The sequence below is a fragment of the Columba livia genome, chromosome 6 (genome assembly GCF_036013475.1).
Source record: "Columba livia isolate bColLiv1 breed racing homer chromosome 6, bColLiv1.pat.W.v2, whole genome shotgun sequence".
Classification (NCBI taxonomy): domain Eukaryota; kingdom Metazoa; phylum Chordata; class Aves; order Columbiformes; family Columbidae; genus Columba; species Columba livia.
Genome location: NC_088607.1, coordinates 35,675,249 through 35,693,159, shown reverse-complemented (window position 1 = coordinate 35,693,159; position 17,911 = coordinate 35,675,249). Strand labels below are relative to the sequence as shown.

The 17,911-nt window shown below is 48.2% G+C and overlaps 2 protein-coding genes across 2 annotated transcripts; one reads left to right on the top strand and one right to left on the bottom strand.

Annotated features, from left to right (window-relative positions):
• The first annotated feature begins 3,986 nt into the window (after positions 1–3,986).
• Positions 3,987–12,382, top strand: SGPL1 (sphingosine-1-phosphate lyase 1). The gene is made up of 8 exons (XM_065068031.1): positions 3,987–4,075; positions 5,244–5,349; positions 5,831–5,929; positions 6,965–7,114; positions 7,368–7,606; positions 8,241–8,387; positions 9,154–9,274; positions 9,367–12,382. Exons 1-8 carry the CDS (start codon positions 3,987–3,989, stop codon positions 9,505–9,507), a joined length of 1,092 nt encoding a protein of 363 aa, XP_064924103.1. The 3' UTR covers positions 9,508–12,382.
• Positions 12,383–13,082: 700 nt separating this feature from the next.
• On the bottom strand, positions 13,083–17,696 carry PCBD1 (pterin-4 alpha-carbinolamine dehydratase 1). Its single transcript, XM_005506458.3, has 4 exons — positions 17,402–17,696; positions 14,783–14,914; positions 14,308–14,388; positions 13,083–13,737 (listed from the first exon to the last, which is right to left on the bottom strand). The coding sequence occupies exons 1-4, from the start codon at positions 17,402–17,404 to the stop codon at positions 13,639–13,641; spliced, it is 315 nt and encodes a 104-aa protein (XP_005506515.2). The 5' UTR covers positions 17,405–17,696; the 3' UTR covers positions 13,083–13,638.
• Between the last annotated feature and the right edge of the window lie 215 nt (positions 17,697–17,911).

Genomic DNA, 17,911 nt, shown 5'->3' with positions numbered 1-17,911 from the left:
GGGACATCTCCCTAAACAGGATCTCTGCAGAGCGGTCCACTGCCTCCTGTTTGAAGGTTGTCCATGTTGTTAATAAATACTAAAATGAAACATGTCTTTTTAGAGTTCTGAATGTTGAATCAGATCAGCAGCTTGTGCTATGTATAGAAGTTCCCTTTATTTGAGAGATGGGGGCTCTAATTCTCCTTTGTTTAAACCTGGGTGTAAACCCACTGGCGATGCCCTTGTGCTAGGGGGCGTGTAGGCACATCTTTTGCCTTCAGTTGCACAGAGAGATGTTCCATGTTTTTAGGCAGGTTTCCAAAGTAATCATTTTCAGCAGCAGATGGATGCTTCCTATTTCTCACTAATTACTACTTTTGTTCTTACTTTTAATCATGTTACGCAAGAGCAAAGAGGCAGGAACTGGTGGGTTTTGGCTCCTGGGAGATTCTCATCACATTTTTGCAGTGATTTGGGAAGGACTAATTAAGTTCAGCACGTAGAAGAGGAATGGGAGAGGTTGTTCCTCTGTGTGTGTGTGTTTCTGTTCACAAGGTGCTTTGTTTTGCAGGGCTGACTCTCTGGATTTCCCCTGTAATTTGGGGAGAAATCACCACTTTTGTGAAAGCTTCAATTATTATAGTTTTTAGTAGTTTTTTGAACTTTAAAGACAACCAGCTTGAAAGTGCAGGGGAACATTGTGGAGGGGAGTGCAGGTGTGTGTATTTGATGTCAATCTCTTGGTGAATTCTTCTTTGCATTTACTCTGCAGCTGAGGACAGGAGAGAGGAGGCACAATCAGCAAATGCAGACCTAGGGCCTCTTGTTTCTTCCCCAAAAATTCGGTGACTTCTATGCTTTGTGGTGCTGGCTGCACATTTAAGTAGCACTTTTAACAGTGAAATACGAGTAATGTGTTTTGGGGGACGAGAGGGGCTTAAACTCTGCAGATCCATTAGGTTTTACCTGTAGAGATGAGCTGATCACCTTGGGAGGGACAACTAGTAGAATGTACAGCCTGCAAGTTTACGGGGGTTTTATGCGAGTCTGCCGCTATGTTATGGCTGTGCAGTGGATTGTGGTGTATTTTTAGTCCAGTGCTACCTTAGAAATAAATTGTAGTTTGCTTTCTTGTTTGTGGGTTGGTTCAGCTCACTGAAACTCTTGGTCAGCGTCGTCTCCAGGGTCTGAAGGGGTGTGTTTCCTAAGCTGAAAATGTAAGCAGAACTTTAGAGACCATGAACCAAAGTGGTTCTTTTATGTCTGACAGTTTTACAGTGGCACGGCCAAAGAAATTCTAGAATAGGGACTGTTTTGATGATGCGGAAGGGATATACTGAGTTTCAATAGCAGGGGGATAGTTTTTACTGTGCTTTCTCCTCTCCCCTCCCATTTGGAAAATAATAAATCAATTGAGAACGAAGAAGTCTGCTTTCTTGCCTTTTTCAACACACTTTGTCTGGCTTTTGAAGATAGCTCAAGGTTGGGAAGCTGCTTAAAACAATGCGTGTTTCCAGCCCTTTTTTCCCATGGCAGCTCTCGAGCCTGTGAGTTTTCATTTAGAGGACAGAGGGGGGAAAAGAGCCCCGAGGTTTGTGTGAGCTTTGGCGGGTGCTGAATCACGGCGTGTTGGCCGGCTGCCGGCCCGCCGCGGGCGCTGCGCAACTCCATCCTGTGACAGTGATTCAACAGCAGAACGAGTTCGCTGGTGGTAGCAAAAGCTGACAAAACCCTCCTGGAAAGGAGCAGACTCCCTCTGCAGGTATAAACCGCCCCAACCAAACGGTTTGCTGTTGGAGCTTCACCACGGGGAAGGTGCTGCCGTAGATCAAGGTTTGTGGTGTATGCTCGTGTTGGTACTGATGTGCTGACTCTGGGCCAATGTAGGAAGCTGCTCTGGCCGAAATGTGGCTTTTTGGGTGGATTTTCAGCTGCCTGACCAAGCGTTCTGTGCCGTCATCTGCCCGGGAGGAGGATCCTTCTTAGATACTACCAAAAATTGTTGGCTCTGACCTCCCAGAAACTGTGTGTGGCTCAGCATTGCCGTGCAGGTGATAAGCCAGACTTTGGAGAAAGGTTTGTCATATGTGAGGGCAAGGTATTGGTGGTTTGGTGGAAAGAACAAAATGGGAATAAACCAGAGGCTGCTCTTTAGAAGAGGGCAGAGGTAGGGACTGGTTGCTCAACGAGGTGCAGACCTGGTGGCACGAAGTGTCTGCTATTCGGTAACAGGAATCACAAGATCCCCAGATCATGCTTAGCGAAGTTTTCACAATCACTGCAATATTTTGAGCAATGTTGCAAGCAGTGTTACAAACATGCAATAATCCCATTCCTCTTCTCCCACCCCGCAGCAGGAGGGCAATCCATGCTATTTACACCAGCTGTTTCTTTTCTCCAAAAGTAATAGCTGACAGCTTACAGATCTTTTCATAAGAAGGGCTGAGAAGTGAATCACACAGCCCATAAAATGCTTTGGACATTGTGTTCCTGCTACTATTTGCTTCATAATAAATGCAATGATTTCTTTTTCCAGCATGAAGCTCTGCTGGGGTTTTTCTGCGGCAGCTGTTGCTTTGCAAACTACCGAAACAGCAGAAATTGTCTGTGGTGTGACAGTTACTTCCATGCTGCTCGTGGTGGCAGCTGCTGCTGGTTGGCCGGTGTTAGGAACAAACAAGCTGCTTCATGTGCCTGTGAACTTTGTTCCTTATCTCTGTACTTAATGTTTAGTCATTGTCACGCAGCCGCACTTCTTCTTTGCGTTTTTGGGGTTTGCAGCTGTGTCAGCGGGTAAAAAACAAAGGAAAGCCCAGACTAGCAGATGTCATAAGGCTCCTTTTTGTTTGTTTATTTTTGGGGGGAAGAGGTTGAAAGGGAAGTTGCAGTTGGCTCAGCAGAGCTGAGGATCAAAATTAGTCCTCCATAAGTGCTATATGTGGCTTTAGGCTTCAGTCTTTCACCTGTTCTTCTGTAGACCTGTCCTAAGTGCCCCCATCCTCACCCAGCACCGCAGTGAATCAGCCCTGCAGGCTGCTTGAGAAATCCACCCCACATTTTACTGGGTTGAAGTTTTACTCTGAAAGGTTTGTGCCCACATGCTTTTGTGTCCCTGCCTGTCAGAACTCAGAGGCTGGCCGACAAGAGACAGTGCTCCCACTCGAGGAATTCCTTCTTGTAAAGAGTTTCATTTGCTTTATTTGCAACAGCTCTTGGGTTCTGGTGTGTGGTAGTAAAGTTGATCAGACGGCTTGTGCATGTGCCTTCCTCTCTTCCACCCCCTTGTTCTCCTTCCGGTCAGGGTGAGGAGGGCTGGAGCAGGACGGTAAGAGGTTGTGCGAATACTAAGGGACCTGCTGGGGAGAATAGTGCAGAAAATCCTCCTGATATAAAATTTCTGAGGTCCTTGAGGACTTGAAAGCTCTGGCCTGGTGTTGACCAGTCCTAGACTGGCCTCTGCAGAGAGAAGGTGGGAGAGAACTCTGCGGCGTCCCAGGTTTTGGGAAGGTTTTGTAGCTCAGGAGCAGTGCCAAGGCTGGGCTGGCTCTGCGCCTCAGCGTGGGCACTGCTCCAGACCTAATAAACCCTGCTGGCTTCCCCTTGACTCAATACTGAATCAACTTTGTTGTGTCCATAAATGTGATGTAATTAATCTGCAATCCAGCTAAACAATCCCTGGGTGCTCAAGTGCTAAGTCTGCACTAGTAGCATCATGTTTGGCAGGTAGGGTCTGTGCAATGTGGTCCCCTCTAAGCAGACTTTGAAGCTGGATATTTTTTGGTTGTTTTCCCTTTCCCTCTCCCTCTTTGAATAGTAGGGTCAACCGTTACTTAGACGTGCACTTTCAAGTGGAATGGCAGAAAGATACCTTGAGCTGTTCCCTGTCTTCTGCTGCCCTTGAAACCCGAGTTGTCCTGTACACCCGCTGCCTCTGAAGCCTCTTAGGGCAGAAATGCAACATCCATGTAAGTGATTGTTTTTCTTGTTTCTTTTCTTCACTGCAGATGACGTCTGGGGGGACAGAGAGCATTCTGATGGCCTGCAAGGCGTACCGAGACCTGGCTTACGACAGAGGCATCAAACAGCCAGAAATGTGAGCAATCCCTCTGCCTTGGTTTTCCTTTTGGGAGCTGGTGGGATTTCTTGTTCCTCTGAGAGGAGGTGGCTGCTAGACCCCAATATTCCTTCATTTCCTAGCTCATTACCGCCTCCTTGTCCATCTGTGTCTGAAAGAGGAAAGTGTGGGTCAAGAAAGGTGATGTAAAAACAGAACCACCTTGAATCAGCCTGAGGGGCATGAATGTTGCTGGGGGGTTGTGGTAGCCATGCTGTACAGGTGTATTTTGGCAACACCTGCATGCTGCTCTAGACAGAGCCTCCTTATAGCCTCTTTAGGCCCCTCTTGAGCAGAGATTGTCAAGCCCTTTGAAGCGTTTAAGGGTTTTGATTTAATCAGATCAAAGAGGATTTAGCCTGAAAAATCTGGGACTAAAGCTGGGGCTGGTTGGAGCTGAAATGAGGAATCATGCTAATTGTTACACTGCTAATAGAGGATTTGTTCTCTCTAACATGCTGCTTTTGTCTAGACAGTGCATCAAAAATATCTCTGTGGTTAATTGCTTACGAGGGGAAAATGTAAAGAGAGATGAAACAGTGTGGTGTTCATCTTCTGCTGAATTCCTGCTGTTCTTTTCTTCCCTCTCTAACATTTTTGAATGCTGTGAAGGGCCCTGGTAAAGATACGATACCTTAGAAGACAAGGTTAATTAAGGCTCTTCAGCTACTGCCATTCGAGATGGGAGACAGCAAATGTTATGTTCCTTTGGTGTTATTGATGCTGCTCATTCCCTTCTGTATTGTCTCACATGCCCCTCTGAGGGCGGGTGGTTGGTTGGAGATAGCACAATATCATTTGATGTGAAAGAAATCAGCTTTCTTGGCAATTCTGGTTCCTAGTTCACAGAGGACCATGCAGTGGAATAGAATCCCTTTAATAGGTTTTCCCTGGGTTGCTTAAGGTCTGGTGTTCCATCATTTCAGTTCAGAACAGCACATGGCCCCTATTCCGTCCCAGGGAGTATTTTCCCTGGCTCCTTTATTTTTTGCAATCTGTATGATTTTTGTCTGGTTGAAACATGCAGTGGGTCTGTTTGTGACCTGTCACACAGAAATATCTACAAGTTGTTTGCTCTTTCCCCTCCCGTTCAAGGCGGATCTGAGTTGCTGCCCGGGTTGACACGTGCAATGTGTTCCTTTTCCAGGTTGGTGCCGGTGAGCGCTCACGCAGCGTTTGACAAGGCAGCGCATTACTTTGGGCTGAAGCTGATTCACGTCCCGCTGACCAGGGCTATGGAAGTGGATGTTCAGGTATCGCTTTTGGCAGCACGGCGCTCTTCCGCTGGGAAATAAGCACTGTACAGCAAATAGCGAGAAATCAACCGATCCAGGTGGCAAGTCACTGGATAGAGGGGGATGAATGCTTTCTGGAAATAAGGAAGAATGACAAGAATTAAGTACCTGTTGTTGCAGATAAAGCTTTGTTTGAAATAGTTGTATGTAAACCATCCCTTTCCCCCATGTGATTCATTTAGAATAAAATAACTTACATATTTCAGAAATAGCACCAGATTTCAGATGAGGGCAAACAGAAGTTTTCTAGTGTTTCCGAGTGGATGAATTTACTCAGCTGATGTTTGGCTGATGCCTTGTAGCTCATTGCTTTGCTTTCTCTAGGCTTTTGTGTGTTGGTTTTTAAGACCAGATGCTGCACGTTTTCACTCTTTATCTTTTTTGGCAGGGTGGCACTTGGTAAATGGAATGTGAGCATCTTCTCTCTTTAAATCTTCAGGCAATGAGGAGAGCCATCTCGAAGAACACAGCCATGCTGGTCTGTTCCGCTCCCCAGTTCCCCCATGGGATTATGGACCCGATTGATGAGGTGGCAGAGGTAGGATGCCCCTGGAACTTTGGGGTGCTGTAGCAATCAAACCAACATGTACTAGAGGAGCAGAGGGGGTCCCAGGAAGCCACCTAGTTAATCTGATGGGAGGAGCTGACTAGTCAGGAGGGTATTACTGTCCTCAGATCTGGTGTTAACCAACAGTAGGGTGTGTAGGACACGGTTTGGAAATAAGGAGGAATATGAGACTATTTTTTTGCACTCTTAACTGCTGTGGGAGGGTGTACTTTAAATACCACAAGTACCTCTGGGTATTGTCATGAAAGTGTTTGTTTGAGGCTGGGTTTCAGACCTGAGCCGGCGCACGCGGTGTGTCTCGGCCAGCCTTCTGTGTGTGCTTTGTCTCTGAAATCTCAGCTCTGTGCCACAAACTGCTGCGGTGACTGAAGGTATGTGTTGTGTGCAGGACTTAGGGCTCTGCTGCACACGCTGCTAGACCAACCGAGGGCTCATTCTTTGATATCTGAGAGGAAATACCAGCAAAATAGTAGATCTGGTAAAAAGGTTTTGATTTAGGGCCTCTACTGGTTGTAGCAAGCTTGGTGCAGAAGTCTGAGGAATGTGTGCAGGGAGTAGGAGTCAAAGGGCCAGGATCTTATTTTTCAAACATGCCTATTGATGTTTCTCTCCCTTCTCCAGTTATTTATTTTGTATGTAACCAGCCAGGGCCTCTGACCTTCTTTTCATTTGGATCACGGCCTTACACTTTATTGCGGATACTCCTTTCAGACCATGTTATCGCATCTCTTTGGCAAATACAGCAAACTGCCAAAACACCATGTTTTTCATCTTGCTGGCTACCTTCAAATATGTGGAAAGCAGGAGAAAGCACTCCACAAGTAGCCAGCCCTTCCAGATCTATCCTCACCAGCTTGAAAGTGGCATCATGTTCCAAAAGGGTCCAGGAAACATTGAATTGTGAAATGCAACATACCTTTTGGTGACTGGAGTTTGGGTGCCCTGACAACATTGTTTTCTTGCCTGATTGCATGTTAGTAACGTGAATCTCTCGTTCCCATGCAGCTTGCGGTGAAGTACAAAATCCCCTTCCATGTTGACGCCTGCCTGGGTGGTTTCCTTATCGCTTTCATGGACAAGGCAGGCTTCCCTCTGAAGCGTCCCTTTGACTTCCGCGTAAAAGGCGTGACCAGCATTTCTGCCGATACCCACAAGGTAAGAAGTGGGGAGAAGAGTCATCCAATTCTTTAATTATTTGGGAGAAATTCCTGATGCCATCCCTGCCTTCAGATGTTTCCACCGTGTGATGTGAGGGAGCACTGATGTGCAGGGTAAGGGCTGTCTTATCTGTTTTGTGTGACACCCCAAAGTGTGGGCAAATGGGATCTTGGTGACGGCGCATAGCGAGTGCTTGAATCTGTTCCTCTGCCCTCCTCCTGCTGTTTAACGCTCTCTGTGCCTCTTGCAGTACGGCTACGCTCCCAAGGGTTCCTCGGTGGTGCTGTACAGCGACAAGAAGTACAGGAGCTACCAGTTCTTTGTAGCACCCGACTGGCAAGGGGGTATATATGCCTCCCCCTCTTTGGCGGGCTCCAGGGCTGGTGGAATCATAGCCGCGTGCTGGGCGACTCTGATGCACATTGGCGAATCGGGCTACGTTGAGGCTACAAAGAGGATCATTAAAACGGCTCGTTTCCTCGAATCAGAGTATGTGTTTGACTCGATGTTTTGGTCACGCTCTTTAGTCCTGTTCTGGACTCCTTCTCCCAAACTGATTTTGTTTCTCTTGCAACTTTTCTTTGTGTTTTTTCCCCCTGGAGAAGCTATAGCATGTTAGCTGCTGGTTGGGGATCCACCGGGTGGTTATGGGTGAAGGTGCTTTGCTCATGCCCTGTGCCAGCCGGCTGAGAGGCACAGAGAGGAGGGCTGCAAACATCTTGATTTGGCTGACTTTGCTTTGAGAGTTTCTTCTGCTGCAGCTCTGGCTGAAGGGGAATCTGTAAGGGCTGACTCAAGATGATGGAAGAAGGGTTATACTCTCTCTTGTTGGGGTACTTGTGTTGCTGCGTGAGCTGATAAGCTGATGTTCTCAGCTATTCTGTCTTCCCTTGCCTCTTTGTCTTCCCTCTTTTCCCTTTCTTCCTAAATTTACTTCACCTCAGGGACTTGAGTCCTCTTGCAAGTCCCAACGGCCTGGGCTGTTTAAATGATTTTTTGGTAGGAATGTGCTGTCTTCTGTTCTCTTCTGTAGCTTTTCCTTTAAAGCTCCAGACAGATGGAGAGTGTTTGGCCCCCATAACCCTTCCAATCAATTGCTTATTTTCTTCTTTTTCTTTTCAAGATTGAGAAAAATGGACAGCATCTTCATTCTTGGGAAACCTGAGGTGTCTGTTATCTCCATCGGTTCGGAAACCTTTGACATTTATCGACTATCTAATTCCTTAGCTGCAAAAGGATGGAACTTAAATGCCCTACAGTTCCCACCAAGGTGAGTTTGTGGTCCCAGCAGGAACCATTGTTGCAGACTCATGGAGCAATGTGTGTACACAAGATGCTCATCTTCAGGCCATGTAGCTCTCTTGATTTATTGAGCTGCATTGTCCATATCTTGATAAAGTGTATGTAGACTTTTCCTCTGCAGAGAAGGAATTATCTTTGTGAAAACTGAAAGAACAGGGCAGGGCTGACCATTTTCAGTGATCTTTCCAGCCTGATGTAAAACTAATGATTGTCAGAAAGTTTCCTTGAGTGGGTATTTCTTTACTTTTTCCTGTGGGTAAAAATGGCAGATGCTCTCAGATGTAGCTATGTTGAAACAGTTTTGGACTTGCAGTTAGCGTGAAGCAAAGTCTAGAGAGACCGAAGCAATAGCTCAGGTTTGAGTTGCTCCATTCCTTCTGATGGATGCAAATTCCATGCAATGGGTGACTGATGGTTTGTTTGCGCTGGAGAGGAAGGAATGATGACAAGGATCGCCCTGCTTGCAGGCAGCTGCGTTTGTCTTACCTGGAATGAGGTGATATAATTATAGCCCTTTAACTGTGTATGGTGACATCCGGAAGGAAGAGGGAGTTGCTGTTTTGTGAAAGAGCTGAACTCTCCGCAGCTTGGTTCTAGCAATTATTTTGCAGGGATTACCTTTAATTGGAAGGGAGTGGCTTGTCTTCTCCCATTATACTGCTGAAATGCTCAGAACACATGGTGCTGTCCATACTTGAGGTGATGAATCTTTCCCCTCTCCCCTGCCCACCCAGTATTCACCTCTGCATTACGCAGTTGCACACAAAGCCCGGGGTTGCCGAGCAGTTCCTGCGAGACGTCAGAGACGGCATCGAGGAGATCATGAAGGACCTCAGCGCCAAGACCACAGGCATGGTAAGGTGACCAGCACGTAGCGAGGGGGTGGGCGTGTGGTGAGGGTGTTCTCTGATCCCTCATAACGACCTCCTCTTCTCTTCTCTGCTCAGGGCGCAATCTATGGAATGGCCCAGTCGGTCCCAGACAGGAGCTTGGTAGCGGAGATTTCTCAGGCGTACTTGGACGGCCTCTACAGCACGGATGTTCCTTGCAGCGAAAAGCACATGAACGGCTCTCCCAGCCACCATTGACTGTGGAGCAGCAATCGGTGCCTTGCCAGCTAGCACTGGGGTGGTTCTAAAGGTTTTGGAGAGCAGGAGATTGCAGTAAGCCTTTGTTCTGTCTGATGGCGGCTTCATCTTAAAACTTCCTTCTGCGTCTTAGTCTGTTCTGAAGTCCACGTTCATGCCCAGCTTTAGTTTTAGGGCTTTTCTTCCCTTCGCCTTGCCTATTTTCATCATGACTCTTGATGGTGAATCAAATGTCCATTCCACAACTCGAAATTGCTCAGGTATTCTGCGTGTCACTTCATTCCTTGCTGTTTCTCCTCCTCAGACGTGATATTCAGCCGGCATCCAGCCAAGCGTTAGATTTGGGTTCTCGCGTTGTGTTCCAAAGCTTCAATCTTCCCACAAGTTGAAGGGAGAAAATAAATCGGATATTTTGTTTTGAGTATTTCTGCAAGCTGCTGCATTTAACAGACTGCGCTGGGAGCCTTCTGTCTGTGTCATTCAGAGCTGATCAATTGGCAAAGGAGAGATGGTCATGTACTCTTTTGGAAATCCCCTCTGGAGATCTCAGTGAGACTGCAATCAATAACTGCCGAAGGGGGTAAAGAAACCCCGAACAAAATCCTTTCTCTGGAATCTCTTGGTTTGAGTAACAGCAGCAATAGAAACCAAGAGGGTGGTATAGGGAGAGGAACTGGATGGTACTGAAAATCCTAGGTACGTAGTAACCGTTTTGCTTCCCTGCCTCTTTCAGAAGCATTTCCCACCTAGAGTGCTCATTGCACCTTGCACACTTCTGGAGGGATGTGCAAAGCGGCGATTTCACTGTTCATAACTTGAAGGTGTTGCACTATCTCACGATGCTGTAGTAGAGTCAGCCCAGCCCCGGCGTGTGCCGCGGCCAGGACTTCACCCGCAAATGGATGGCGCCAAAGCTGACCTGTTTTTACTGTGATCTTTTAGCATAAAAGGGCGACTTTTGTCACAGTAGCGATCTCTGCTCTTTGCACTGATTGTTTTAAGGCACGTTCTCAAAAAGGGCATTCACCATTGTGCCTTGATGCTTCTCTGGCTTTTTTGTTTTGCTCGTGGGATGCCAGGGAGGGTTTGAGGGTTCAGCTGTCGATCGCAGCGTCTGCTGCGCTTGTTTCCTTATGGTACTACACTGAAAAACAAACCTCAAAGGCAGACTGGCCTCAGAGAAAGCACACTTGCCTGTAAGGTAGAAGAGGAGTCATACTGAGCCAAGTTCCTTCACAGTATTACAAAGATGCTGGTCCAGCTCTGATAGGACGCAGCAAGTTGGGACACAGTCAAGCCTTGGGCGTTTGGCTTACCCTTTTGATTTATTCCCCACTGTTTTTATGGTGAGAGAGTTTTTCCAGTGCAACTTGAGAGGCATTTGTGGCCTTAAGAACAAGCTAGAGTCTCTAGAGTTACCGAACAGTGCTGGAGTTAATCCCGCAGGACTTACCCTAAGCTTTCTGCAAGCTACCAAGGAGAGTTTTGCAGGCAGAATTTAACACTTAAGAGAAGACTTTGTGCCGCATCTGCAGAGCCTTGTGGGGGGCTGAAGGCATCTGTCTCTTTGCTGTAGTGGGCTTGTTAACCCTAAAGCCGACCCTCTCTGGCTTAACACTCGCACAATAATTATATGAGAAGGTTATTTCCCAGGCACTGCACAAACCAGTGGAGCCTTGGCCCAGCCATAGAACACTTGCTTTTTAACAGGCTCATTCTCAGTGCTAAGACACTTTCGTGTTTTGGCGATCTGCCCTTAAATGGATGACGTTCTGCATGTCTCTGAGCCCTTTGGAAAACAGCTGGATTGTCTGATAATCTCTTGATGGTGTTACCAGCTCTGGCAGTCAGTTTGTGTTGGACCTGTTTATTCTGGTAAGACTTGTCGATGTGACCATTATTGCATCTCTGAGTTTGCCATACTTTGGGGGCAGTCTTGAAGTGTCTGGCTACTGTGCTGGTTCTCTTTAGAACCGAGATTTAGAGGAAACAAGACAAAAAAAAAAAAGGGAGGTACTCTTTATGTTTCTGCTTTAAAAGAGAAAGAGGGGAGGGATGGATTTGGAGTGGGGTGAAGGAAACTCCTTCCTCTTCACTGGCTGCGTTCTCCTCCCACGAAGTAGTGGATCTGAGAGATCAGTGCTCCATTTTACATTTCTGGATGTATTTAAAGATGTTATTTGTAAGTCAATGTATTCCATTCTGGGCTTCACTTACTAGTAATATTTGTGGGTTTAATTGTTTTATGTGTGTTTGTTCTATACTGTAAATGTAATCTTCTGGTCAGGAATAGGACGCTGTAATTTACTATGTAGTCTTTATTTATCCTTGTCATCTAACATGTAACCTGCATCTCCTTTATCATGCCAAATGGTCTTAGAAAAATGGTGCGTTTAACAGGCTGTATAATTATTTAAAAGATGAAAAGAAAAAGAATTAATGGACTGGATTATGAGCTGAAACTGGATGGTACTTCAGACCTCAAGGGATCTTTGCAACTGTTAATTCCTGCAAGATTTCTGTGAGACTTTCCAAGTGGGACACTGAATTTGTTGCTTGTAGAAAGCACTCCCAAGGGGCTTGAGTGCTCTTAGGTACTAGAGCGAAGAATATCCAGTGGGACGGACCAAGGAGAGTTGGGTGTCTTCATGCCATGGATTTCATCCACACTTTTCTGAAGTGGAACGGTTGCGTACAACACAATGATGTCTTGCCCGGTGATTACACGTGGACTTTTTAATGAAGAAATGGGATGAGTGTTCTGTATTGCTCTAATTGGCCACTGTACAACTGTAGGCTGAAATAGCTGAAGAGATGGTGAAAATGAGCCTAGTTTGTATTAAAATGGTGCATTTAGCTATGTAGGCTCATCGAACTCTTCATGTTTCTGGTGTCAATGCTTATTTGAATGAATGGGGACCTCTTGCTGCTGGTCTTTGCTCATGCACAGCGCAGTCTGCGGCTGGGAGAATGCCTTGTGAATTCTTACTAACTCTGCCTTCTGTCAAGATAAAGCTGGTACCCGTGGCCACGTCTCACATGTGATGCTCAAGGATGCTGAAAATTGCCATTTAAGAGCTATGGATTTTCTCTTAATACTTTACAGAACTTCAAAGAGTTAAGGAAAAAAAGCCCTGAGTTGGGTGTTTGTAGTGTTTCTCTCAGACTGTTTTGTTCCTGTTCTATGGAAAATGCAGCAGTTTGGCTGCAGACCCCCCGAAGCTCTCATACCACCAGACCCACCTGTAGCCTCTTTTTGGGGGTGTCCCCCTGTAAGCAGCCCCTGGGCTGCTTTGGTGCCCTTTGGTTGTGCCTTCCCCGTGTTTGTACCTTGGCTACAGTGCACTTTTTGATTGTAGCACAAGCAGCTTTTATCTGATCTGCTGTGGCTTTGATCATCTCATTCTCTTTCAGACCCCGCTCACGTTCAGGTCGCAGGCCTGTGAAGGCACAGTGCTGTTTCTCCCCATTCCCTCATCAAAAAGCACCTTTCTGAGAGGGCAGTCAGCCAGTTACCTGCTATGGGAGAACCTGTTGGCACAGTTTTGACAGTGAGGCCTCCTTCCAAACTCACATCAGGTTAACCAAGACCTTTATTCATAAACATTTTCAGTTGGTATCCTGCTAAATGCTGGTTACAAGAGGGGTGAGAGCACATGCCTGCTTATAATACTGCTACAGAGAGGTTACACTCATAACCGAATGGCACACCACAGTTGCATGTTACAGAGGAACTGAAGGGTTCATGTACCATGTTTTGGGTAGAAAGCATATTCCAGTAGGTAAAAAAGCAATGACACAGTGGCTGGATGCGGTCAGGCTCTGCAAAGATTTACTGGCGCAATTGTGTAACGTGACTCCTGGTAACAGGGCTCCTCTGCTGAAAACTCAGCAGTTTGTGAGCTCGTTTTGCGCAGCGAGATAAGGGTTTGAGAATGGAAGCGGCAGGATTCTGGGTGGGTATATGCATGGTGCTTCCATCCACCTGAGCTGCGGTGGGGCGTCTGGCGTAGTGTCAGGCAGGCTGGGCTGGTTTAGGAGTGGGAGGAGGCTCTAGGTGCAAGAATCCGGGTAAGACGTGGCTTATGGCGGTGGCAGAATTGATTTTTGACTTTGTGTGTCTCTCTCCAGTCAGGAGAGAGAAGCCGCAACTTGCTCGATGAAGCTGGCCAAGTTGATGTCCCGCTCCGATAAGCCTCCACACTCGTGGGTGCTCAAGGTGATGTGAACCTAAGGCAAGACAGACAGACTGACCAAGTGTTGCTGGCAGAAAGAGCAGGAATGGTTTCCCCCAGTGATGTACACAGTTTGCACCTGATGAGCCAGGTAGTGCTATTACTTTTTCCAGATTTGTTTAGCAAAATTTCCTGGGATGGGAGAGGTAATCTGGTGTTTTGCCTGGTTTTGTCCTTCCTGCGGCTTGTTCTGGCCACGAGCTGTCACTGCCACTGCTGCCTTGGTGACAACAGCTGGCTTTTGACTCACTGCATTTCTCCAGCAGCTTTTCCTCTTGCTGCTACTTCTGATACTGATTTTTAAAAAGCAGCGCTGATTTTAAAAACATACCTCTGTAGGCTCTACCAGCTCAGCTGGGCAGGAGGGAAAATTCCCAACAAAACCAAATGGACCAAAAAAGGGAGGGGGAGAAAGGATCTGTAGGTGGTAGCTGTAGCCTGTCACTGATATGCCAAGGGAATAACATCTGAGAAAAGAAGGTCCCACTGATCTGAACAGGCTTTGCTACTGCTGGTTCAAGCCTCACAGAAGAGCTCCGGTTGCTCCTGCATCCCTCTTCCTTACCTTATTGTACACGTTGAACCATTCGGGGTGGTGATCCAGTTTTTCTGCCTGTAGAGCCACTCTGGTCATGAAGCCGAAGGCCTGCCCAGTGGAGTAAGAAGAAAAGTTACCTCTGAACCACTTTCTGTGCAATAGAGTTTTTCACCTTGTTGCTATTTATTTTGCACTATATCTTTCTATGCAACTCAACCAAATGCAAGGCATGGCATGTTCTATATATATATATCTATATATATATATATTTTTTTTTTTTTTTATTTTTCTATGAGTTTTCCTTCTTCAGGGGAACTTTTCCCAGGCAAACCTTGTGCTGGGTTGAGCACTTTGGTGCCTTGGGCAGGTTATCTCGCTCAGCCATTACATTTCAGGAGGAATGCGGAGGGCTTTATTTGGCTGAGCCCTGCGGATGGGACCCCCCGCTCTGCAAACCAGGTTCCCCCGGCATTGTAAAACTCTTTACTGCCGTCGCTCGTACCCGGTTGAAGTCCTTGAAGTGGAACTCTTTGAAGATGGCGTCTCTGCCTTCCACCTCGTTCCAGCCCACAGCTCTCAGGTTGGGCAGCAGCTGCTCCCTCTCCTCCGCGCTCAGCCTGTGGGCTTTCCCTGCCTGGTGCCGCAGGGACGGGAGACAAGAAGAGCAGGTCAGTGTGGCAGGGGTGGGACGAAGCGGATGTTCCAAGCAGCGAGGCGTCCCGTGGGCGGTGGAGTTGTGGGGCCGAGGAGGCAGCTGCAGACCGGGTGCTGGGGTCAGAGTGGGGTTAGACCTGAACGGAGGGTGCTGAAATAGGGGACGTGGATGCTGTCCTGTCCCCAGCCCTGGGTACATCCTGTGTGTACATAGGCCAAGTGATGCCCGGCTTGTCACTTGTGTCTTCTGACCTGCGACACCTACCGCTTTACCAGTGTGTATATATATATATATATACATTCATTATAGCCCAAGGTACTAAGAAATTATGACTGTGCAAGGTTAAGCTCCCAAATACGTTATATATAATTTTCTGGGAAAAACAACCAACCAAACCAAACCCAACAACCCTGAAACTCTGCGATGGCTTCTAGAACTAAGAATTGCTTGCTTTGGAGGTTTTGCAAAGCACCCTCCTGAATTGGGAGGGCTTTGTTTGCAAGTCGCCGGCTCTGAAGCCCTGCTTTCGAGAGGAAAAAGCAGTGTGAATCAGACCGATGAATCACACTGAACTGTTCAGCTCCTTTACCTTTTCAATCTCCCTTATGTTCTGATGGAGTTTGAGAGACTGTTTGTCTGTGAGTAACAAAGGGCAGAGGGAGGGATTGGGCAGAGCTGCTATTTGTTTTTCAAGAGGAGAGCAAAACCCAGCCATTTCTTGGCTTTGGGGAGGGAATATAGGCAAAGATGAAACTAAAATGGAGTTCTTGGAGATGGGGGTACCAGAGCCAGGGTATCTTCTGGCTCGGTGTATTGCTCTATCTGAAAGGTTCTAGCAATTAAAATTCTTGCCTAGTAGGTGATCTGGTCTTCAGAGTTAGTGAGGATTGTTTCTCAATGACAAAGGCCCCACATCTCTTTGCAATTAAATGTGAGTCCCAACAACTGCAACTTCTTGTGGGTGTTTGCTCAGCTCTCTAAACTGCTGCTTCTGAGTGACAATGCCCAAGCAGAGTGTCTCAAGGAGCTGCTGAGCAGAGGGCAAATCATCCTTTCCTACTTTTCTCCTGCTCACAGGCTGTACCAAACCAGAGGCAGGCACGAAGCTCATGTTTTTTGTGGGTTTTTCTCTGGTTTTGCATGTTGTGAGCAAGATGGCAAAGGTTATGCCCCGTTCCTATGTTTCTGGGTCTGCTAAGCCCTTAGGCTGTGTGGGTGCCTCCCTGTCTGCATAGCTGTGACAGTGCCAAGGTGTGGGGTGGGATGGGGTCCCCCAGCATTGTGGCTGCGTGTTATCCCTCTTGCACGATGTTTGGGGAAGGCAGTGAGTAAACACAGCTCAGTGCAATAAACCCTCAGCCCTTGCCCTTCTGTGCTGATGGCCTGATAAGCTGGGTGCGCGTAGCTTAGCAACTGGATAACGTGGGGATGGAGGTGGGGACGGAGGCTGGCTCTATATGGGGGGGTGTGGAGGGGACTCTTGGAGTCGGGCAAGGGCTGTGGCAGGTTTTGGGAGCAGGGGCTTGTGTAGGGATGCTAAAGAAAGGCTGTGTAAAGGCAGAGCTGTTGCTTGCCTAGTTGTGGCTTAATTGTTCTCTGAAGCCTTTTCTGTGTCACAACACATGGGAGGCTGGGCCTGGGGGCTTTTTCCAGGCCCGGCATGACCAGGCAGAGGTTTGGCCAAGGGGCCACACACACTGCAGCTCCTCTGGCTGTGTCTCGTGAACCCTTTGCCCGAATCCCGCTCCGTGCCCTCCACTCTGCTCCCTTCCCTGCTGCTGCACCCCAGCACTTTGGCCAGCCTGCTGTTCTGTCGGTGCGGCACGTTAATGCTGTCCTGCGTGCTTACCCCTTTAAAACACGTTTTTCTTATTAGGCAAATTTAATTATTGTGTTTGCTCTCGCTGGCTCTCAACTACCAGCAGGAAACCAAGTAGATGCATTGTGCAACTAAAGCAAAGGAACCAGCATGGGAGACCAGGAGAGTTTTGGGCTTTCTGGAGATGAAACAATCCTCTTTGCTCGGACTAACATCTTCCTTTTTTGGGGTGACTTGTCCCCTGGGAGAAGGTAAAGGGGAGAGCCCCGGTGTGAGCGTTGACCGCTAGGCCCACAGGTTTTTTGCTCCCGTCCGTTCCGCTGCTGTGGAAAAGCTGATTTCCAGAGGGCTAGGCTGAGTTGCACAGGTGGGATCCCACTTGCCACGCAGTATTCGAGCGTGGCTTGCGCTGGGCCCTTTCCCTCCCCCTCACAGCAGAACCCAGCCTGAAGAGCGCTGGCTTTGCTAATTCCACAGCAGCCGCCTGAGCTCTGCGCGTTACTGATTAACCACAGCGCCGAGCTCTGCTCCTTCCCTCCCTCACCTCCTGCCTCATCTCAGCGGCCGGAGCCAGCACCGAAACCCTCCTGCCCTCTCCTTTGCTGCCGCCTGCAAAACCACAGCTGGATTTCCCAGCAGCGACTTACCATCGCCCGCGGGTCTCCGTGGCCTCTGCCCCTGGTCCAGGTGCACGCTGTGCTGAACCGTACCAGTGTGCTGTACCCAGCGTGCTGAACCGTACCAGCGTGCCGCAGCCCTAGCTTGTTGGTGGCAGCCAGAGGCGTGGCGAGGGGGCCGGGTCCACCCCCAACGAGCCGCTGCCCGTGCTGCCCGTGCCTTTCCCAAGGCAGCGGTCACAGGGGCCGCGGGGCTCAGGGGATGCTAACACAAGGTCTCTGGGACCCCCTGCACACCACAGTGGTGATTTGTGCACCCAACGACTGCCCGCCCCTCTGCTGTGGGGTCGCTTTTAACCTCTTGCACGAGGGGGATGGAGAGGGGCAGCTAAAGCGGGTGCCGCTGGCAACAAGTGTGATGAGTGCGTCAGTCACCCTGGCGGAGCGTACGCATGTATCCCAGCCCTGGGAGCTCTGTGCAGTGATAATCGTGAGCGGAAGGCTGTGTTGTCTGGGGGCAGCTGGGATTATATTGTAGCA

Bases quoted from the DNA above. Each gene is read 5' to 3' on its own strand.
- SGPL1 (XM_065068031.1), top strand. From the start codon at position 3,987: ATGACGTCTGGGGGGACAGAGAGCATTCTGATGGCCTGCAAGGCGTAC. The intron at 5,350-5,830 runs GTATCGCTTTTG...TTAAATCTTCAG, and splicing joins CTATGGAAGTGGATGTTCAG to GCAATGAGGAGAGCCATCTC. The intron at 8,388-9,153 runs GTGAGTTTGTGG...CTGCCCACCCAG, and splicing joins GCCCTACAGTTCCCACCAAG to TATTCACCTCTGCATTACGC.
- PCBD1 (XM_005506458.3), bottom strand. The intron at 14,389-14,782 runs GTACGAGCGACG...TCCACTGGGCAG, and splicing joins ACTTCAAGGACTTCAACCGG to GCCTTCGGCTTCATGACCAG. The intron at 13,738-14,307 runs GTAAGGAAGAGG...GTCTTGCCTTAG, and splicing joins GGTTCAACGTGTACAATAAG to GTTCACATCACCTTGAGCAC.